This window comes from Eriocheir sinensis, chromosome 21, assembly GCF_024679095.1.
Source record: "Eriocheir sinensis breed Jianghai 21 chromosome 21, ASM2467909v1, whole genome shotgun sequence".
Taxonomy (NCBI): domain Eukaryota; kingdom Metazoa; phylum Arthropoda; class Malacostraca; order Decapoda; family Varunidae; genus Eriocheir; species Eriocheir sinensis.
The window spans coordinates 8,337,393-8,344,892 of record NC_066529.1 but is presented as its reverse complement, the minus strand read 5'-3'; the positions used below and the strand labels follow the sequence as shown (position 1 = coordinate 8,344,892).

The 7,500-nt window shown below is 44.1% G+C and overlaps 1 protein-coding gene across 9 annotated transcripts in view; it reads left to right on the top strand.

The window, feature by feature from the left end:
- Positions 1–7,500, top strand: part of LOC127001609 (uncharacterized) — a 15,351-nt gene that overhangs the window by 5,451 nt on the left and 2,400 nt on the right. For 7 of the 9 annotated variants that reach the window (XM_050866417.1, XM_050866421.1, XM_050866422.1 and 4 more), the window contains 3 exons: positions 1,816–1,978; positions 2,231–2,704; positions 4,340–7,500. The exon at positions 4,340–7,500 is cut by the window's right edge and continues 2,400 nt beyond it. In XM_050866417.1, the coding sequence (XP_050722374.1) occupies positions 1,941–1,978; positions 2,231–2,704; positions 4,340–6,797 (2,970 nt within the window). In that variant the 5' untranslated portion in view covers positions 1,816–1,940 and the 3' untranslated portion in view covers positions 6,798–7,500. Of the gene's footprint in view, positions 2–1,815; positions 1,979–2,230; positions 2,705–4,339 lie in introns of all 9 variants that reach the window. The other 2 variants (XM_050866423.1, XM_050866426.1) reach the window with 2 other exon arrangements.

Below are 7,500 nucleotides of genomic sequence, written 5' to 3'. Positions count from 1 at the left end.
GGTAATATGTGCGTCGTATTACATGCTTATTATATAACCTGGCAAATGATAAAGCCGAAACAAATATGCGAAACATACAAATGGCGTTGTTGTCGCGTTAGGGAGTGGGCAGCTTGAAAACGTACACAGGAAGTGGTCCTGAACAGCAGCACGAGAGTGAGTGGCACAAGAGGGACGAAAAAATTGGCAGGAAAAGGAGAAATGAGGATGAGAGAAGTGATTAACGATTGAGTGTGGCACAAACTTGAAAGCATTAATGATATACGTGGTGCGGGACGACGAGCCAGGATTCCGTGGAAACAGGCCTAGCGGGTGAACCTCATTATGACCGTCATTATATATGTGGGTCCTTCGCTCATGCAGCCAGACCAGAACAGCCGACAATGGGACTGTTGTGTCTGCACCGCCGCTCAGCCAGCACGTAACGATAAGTACGTGATGCTCCTCTCAGGAACTGCACAACGGATGCCTCACACTCGCAGGGGTCTCGGCGGGGCAGGGCCAGTTCCTGGGGCACCCTATATATATATATATATATATATATATATATATATATATATATATATATATATATATATATATATATATATATATATATATATATATATATATATATATATATATATATATATATATATATATATATATATATATATATATATATATATATATATATATATATATATATATATATATATATATATATATATATATATATATATATATATATATATATATATATATATATATTACCCTGATCTATTTTCAAAGTTCTATAGCCTGTCATTGGCTGATGCACGTTGTCTTATTCCTGCAACCCGGCAATGGTTATTTTTCTGAACAGTTTGAAGCAGCAACGCTTCATAAAACCTTGTTCATGGCTCATGGACTCTGTGGCTGCAGCTTCACTAAAGTTTATCTTTTTGTCATGCAGCACATCCTCCGTAGACGGAAATTTCTGTGCGCCTGGTGACAGCTAATTCCTCTTCCAAATCTAATTTAAAAGTAAATGTATCGTCTTAGCCTGCATCTCCCATTGATCTTCTTTTTATTATAATTATCATTACCATTACTGCTATCATCACTGCTGCCACTGCTACTGTTATCATCATTGTTATAATCTAATTAATCTTCATCCTCCTCAGCAGCACCATCCTCATTATCATCACTTTTATAATTTGTAAGTTTTTTTCCTGTTTTTATTTATTTATTGTTGCTCTCGTGTGGGGACGGTGCTATGATGTCGCTGTTATCAAAGTAATGATGATATGATATTTTTTTTACCTGATAGCCACTTACTCCCAACATGACCTTTGACTTGGTTGTCCCGTTCAGTGTCTTCACCTTCGCTGTCCCCACCCGCGAGAGGGACCCACGCACATGAAGTTTTCTTAATATTTCCCACGAGGCAGCTCTTGGCGACGGTGGCTGGCGACTCGGAGCTGCTTGGGAGTCTTTTGTGCACGGTTTCGAAGCATAATTGTTCCCTCTCTTTTATTTATATATGTATTTGAAAGTGAAGAAGATAAATCAAGGGCTGGATAAAAAAATATAAAAAAACTCGGAAGAAGTTGCTCATGTGAGGAAACTTGAGAAAGATGCTGGAAGAGATGAGAGAATTAGGTTTGGGGAGATTCTGTAACTACGATATTCTCCTGTGCTCTACTGACTTGTGCTCTGGTTTACTCAGACTCGTTATAGGCGATGGTACCCTTATAAGAACATAAGTGTGTAAGGAGTCTGCAAGAGGCCGGTTGGCCTATACAAGGCAGGTCTTGTGAGCCTAACCATGAATTTATCCAATCTCTTCCTCAGCGTGGTGGTGTGGCGCGTGGTCCACTAGGAGCTTCTGAGGGGCGGCATGGCGGCTGTCACGTCCTTGCCCTGCCACAGCCTGGACTGAGGGGCGCGGCGAGGGACACCCTTACTCCTGCAGGTCCATGTCAGAGATACGTGGAGCTGCTGCTGCTCCGAGAAGGTAAAGTAAGCGCTGAAGGCAAACGTTAAATATAATTTCCAAAAAATACGAAACCAAGTAGCAGAATCGGCTCCTCCTCCTTGTCACGAAAACAGTCCAGTAGTGCAGTAAAGTTGTAGAAATATAGTTGAAGCTGCTCTCTTGCTTACCCTTTTGCTGTCTGATTTCATGTGATATGATAGGGATTTCAGTTTTAAAAGCTGTGTGACGATTGAACTATCTGAGCACTATATGTCATTGTGTTCCCCGCAGGAAGCAGAGTGAGGCAACCATGGCGGCTGTTCAGTGTGTGCTGCTGGGCGTGGCGGAGGTCAAGGTGCCGATCAAGCGCCTCCCGCAGGAGACGCTCACCAGAGTGGCCGAAGTGGCGTACTGGACCTTGCTGCACGAGGACCAAGGTTCCGTACATGTGGAGGATTTCTCCAAGGACCGCGAGACCTTCATCGGCGAAGTGGATAACTATTATTCCCTGAGAGAGGTGGAAGTGAGGGTGAATGAAGAAATGGAGGAATGCCAAATCGTACACAGTGGCAACATCATCCTCCAGCACAACACAAAGGACGTGGCCACGTTGGTTCCTCTCAAAGAATTTTTCCGAGCGGTGTACATCAGTAAAAGTGACAGCTTCGGGCGGACGGCTGTAGTGCTGGATTTAAAGTCGGAGGAGGCGCGCCAGCAGCTCTTTGCTCTCTTCCCTAATGCCACGCGGGCCCCTCTCGCCAACAAGTAAGTATTAGCTAACCCCTTCTTTCTCCCTCCCTACCCCCTTGATTTTTTTTAAAACTTCTTAGTATACTATGTCCCCATCCCTTTGACAAGTATAGTCTCTGTTACCTCTCTTGTAAATATGATTTCTGTTTATTATTATTGCAGTAGTGGACTGTGTGGGAGTAATGTTCATAACATGTAGATGCAGAGGCATATTCTAATAGCATTTGCAATTTCATGGACGTCACACTACTTATTCCGTACATATAGCGTTTATTAATTCACTTAAGTTTCTTTTGCTGTTGTTGTTGTTGTTTTTGTTGTTGCTGTTGTTGTTGTTGTTGTTGTTGTTGTTGTTGTTGTTGTTGTTGTTGTTGTTGTTGTTCGAAGTGCACTTTCTTTTCAACAAGAAGTACATTGCTAATGCTACCACACAACACATCACACTTATGACGCCAACCGGCCAAACACACACACACACACACACACACACACACACACACAAACACACACACACACACACATACCCATCAATGTGAAGAGCTCAGGGTGATGGGAGTGGATGCGGCATTACTCTTAATTAAAAAAAAAAAACTAAGCGGTAGCGAGATGAGTCGTGTGACTACCTACTACAAGATCGGTATCAGCATTTGTGTAGAATCAGTGCAGTAGCTATATCGGCGTTTCCAGTCGCTTGCAGGGTGCCATAGTGACTCAGGTTGACAAGGATAAGAACACCAAATGGCCGCCTTGTATCAGGTATAGATATGAGAGATTGTATGTCTCAAACTCCGAGTGGGCGACTTTCCCTTACCGCTTGTCCTGTGAGGCTGCTGCTGACCCGCCAAGAATGACAAGACACGCCTTTCTCTTATGCTACGGAAGCTCTGGGAAGGCTGAAATGAACGAAGGCCGCGTCTATTATTATGTTACTGATAGTTTACAACGTCTCAAAGTTTGTCAGTGTCGCTTCCCTTTTTATCTTTTATTTTTTACTTTATTTATTTATTTATTTGTTTTTTGCTCAATGCTCTTCGGAATTTGGTAGCTTCATGTCTCCACCGCTTCCACACTCCCATCGCACCTAACATATGCTCTGGTTCCACTGATCTCTAATATAATAATAGATCAGTGTCTGGCTCATCCTCGTGACCCCCACTTACTGATGCAAGAATTTACCAGAATTTTCACTCGTTCATTCCTTTCATTGATTACCTCTAGAACAGATTTCGTGCTACTGTGTTTATTCCTCCCTGAGACTTGAGCTTTTCAAGAGGAGAGTATCAAGACGCATCGAGCCCTAAATTTGATATTTCTTATTGCTAATTCTGTTGTTGTTGTTGTTGTTGTTGTTGTTGTTGTTGTTGTTGTTGTTGTTCTTGTTGTTTTTATTTAGGGGCAGCTTGTACGTATGCATATTTCTGTCATCTTTGAATGTCTCCTGTGTCCGAAGAGAGAGAGAGAGAGAGAGAGAGAGAGAGAGAGAGAGAGAGAGAGAGAGAGAGAGAGAGAGAGAGAGAGAGAGAGAGAGAGAGAGAGATAGAGAGATAGGTTGATCATAATTTCTGTTACATTCGCTGAGTAAAGTCAGGAGGCTGTGTTGTAATCCTGTGGTTTCGTTGTACAATAATTTGGTTCCATTATTTGTTTCAGCAGTTGTGTTCAGTCACCGGTCAAGGAACACAAGGCGTCGCTGGGTCGGACCATGGGCAAAAAGTTCGCGACGATGCTGATGGCCTCCTTATCCGGCACAGCCTCGTCGCCCAAGAAGTCACCTTTGCCTACTCGCCGGGTGATTAAGACTCCAGAGCCAAAGGAATCGATAGATAATGACTCAGACTCAAGTTCAGAGGAGGATTCGGTCAGTGACGATACGGACAGTAAATCCACAGGAGGATATTACGAGGATATGGGTCTCGATGCCACCGTTCAAGAAAGATTGTATGATCCTCAGGGGTCAGACGCCGCCTCTCGAGTCAGTGACAGCTCCTTAGAAATCAACGCACAGATAATAGAAGCTGAACTAAAATTCTTCTTGGAAACAAACAGGGATTTCCTAAAATGTTTGCAGAGTCTTGGGGAAGATCGTGAGCGGTTGGCAAGTGCTGATACTCCACAGTTTCTCCGCGGTAAAGTGGTTCTTTTATTCTCCCAGATCAAGACTCTTACCGAGATCCACACACAGCTTCACGAAAAGTTTGAGAATAGCGGTGGCAACTTACAGAAGCTCAGTGAGGCAATCATTTCCCACGAAAAGGATTACGAAAAATACGTTTACTTTATGGAAAACATCCCAGTTGTTGACAATATCCTGGCGACGTGCAAAGACTACATCAAGGATAACATGCCAGAGTTGCCGGAAAAGCTAAGAAAGCCTCGAATGCGCCTTCACTACTATGTCCTTACTTTGGAGACACTCTGCAAGAAGTCCAGCTGCTCTAAAGACAAGGAGGCTCTGAACAAAGCGATTAGTGTGCTTAAAGTTCCCCTTAAAAAAGCCGATTCGAAGCTCTTCCTGGGTGCTGTCGTGGGGTCTCCTGTAGACCTAAGTAATTTTGGAGATTTGCTTCGGCACAGTGACTTGAGCTTGAGGCGGGGCGGAGACCTGCCGCGACGGGTGTATCATGTCCTCATGCTTAAAACGCTCATCATTTTGACGGTCCGGGACGGCAGAAATTACAACTATGTGACCAGTTTTCGAATGGATCAGGTGGGTCTGGGAACGCAGGAGCGTGGTTTGATTTTCGACCTCAAAGTAAGAAATGGCCCCAGAGGACAGACTGTGATGTACTCATTCAAGGCAAAGACAATTAACTTACAACAACAATGGATAAATGACTTGAAGGACATCACTAAGGACAAATCGCAGTCCAACACCTCGAGAAACAGCTACATTGATGGAGACACTGAGACCCGAACCAGTGGCAAGCGGCACAGAGTGAGTCGCGGGCAGTCCGTGGAGAAGTTGATTTTAAATGTCTCGCCTATTGTTGCAAGTGCTCCAGGCGGCTTGGATGAAAGTGACCGTTCCTCGGCGACTGAAAACTCTACCTCGAGAAGCGGAAGAAAGGGAGCGATCAGAAAAAGTTCCACTATGAGCTCAAAGAGTAATCCGGTAGCAAGGCAGCAGAGTGGATCTTTGTCTGACAGTGAAGGCAGCTGGAACAGGCGAAGGACGGGAGATCAACTTCCACCACTAAGTGTGTGGGCCAATTTCCCAATTTTAAAATGCATCTACTACCAAACATATGATTTTTCAAGAACCTTTAACTCTACTCCTGTCCGTGTGGAAGAAACGTTCATTGAGGATATCCGGGGGATTCTGGGAGATGTGTTGAGTGAGCAGCTGTGTCCACCGAAGTGCATCCTCCTTCCATTGCGAAATATCATAGACTTTCACATCAACGTCTTTCTGCCAATGATAGAGAAAGCTTCGTCGGGTGTAGACATTGCACAGTGTTTTGTGGATTGTTCAGGGAATATAAGATCACTTTATTCTGAGTACTTTGTGGAGCTGGCCATGTGTTACGAGGAACTGGTGGAGGATGATTCCCTGCAGAGATTCGAGCGTCCCCTGAATCAGTTTGTAAACTACGTTGAAATGCTGTTAATTCACCGGAGCAGAAAACAAAATGTCATACCTCAAGTTCAAATGGCCTTGTCTACGCTACAACAGTGTGTGTTAGACGCCAACGTTATTCTTCTGACGCAAAATGTCAAGGGGGAACCGTTTGACTTGGGCGAGCATGCCCCCATTCTTCTCGACGGGCCGGCCAGGGTGCGAAGGCCAGGGATCGTGATACGACAAGAACTTCACTTAGTACTACTGGAATCCATGCTGCTAGTATTAGAGCCTCACAGCACTTCCTTCCACTATGTTGATGCTCTGCGTATGGACACGGTAGGGCTGGGGCCAATGGTGGATAAATACACTTTCCAGCTGGAGGTACGCCTAGCAGCAAATAAGACCTCACTGTGGACCTTCAGGACACCAAAGGCGGAGACCAAAGAACAGTGGGTGCTACAAATATCAAAACTTCTTTATCTGCAAGTAGAGCGGCTAAAAGAAAACAGAAAAGGCGCCTTGGCACGAATCAAGGAGAGCTGGTGACGCTAGGAGAATCTGAGCCTCTTTATTTGAATGACGTAAAAAAGGCAGCACCCGAAGACTCTGCACAACCTCTAGAGACAGAACTGTAAATCCCTGCACACGCCAGGGATAACCGCCGGAGGTGATGCCCGTGCCAGGACCTGCATGTCTTCTTTCCCATTGTCTGTGCCCAAGGCAGGGCTGGACCCAGCGAAGTTTGGCAGGAGGCATTTTTTGGTGGTGACGACTGACACTCACTCTTCGCCGTATGGCTTATCAGACTGAAATGTGAACAGACACCAAGGAAAGTATTATCCTTAACACAGACAGTGTGTAACGAACTCAAATATAAGAACGACAGTTGGGGGATGTTGGCTGGTAGAACTTAGAATCGCTCACCAGTGTTTTGATTTTTTTTAATATAAACAATAATCATTGAGGTAAATCTTATTTGTACGGAATAACCTGTAATATAGAGGATGTTGATAAATAATTGATCATGTTTTTTTATGAATTAAATGCTTGCTTCTGGAGAGTGTATACCAACAATTAGGTGTTGACGGTATTAGCTAATGGATGTGCCTCTCTTTTAACATACAAAATGGAACTTACACCGACCCTTAGATGAAATAATGAAGATATTAGCAAGACTTCCTCCAGGTTGACTTACCGTTCCAGGTTTACTGATCTGACAGAGTGGTCATCGAAACCTCAGCCACGCCAC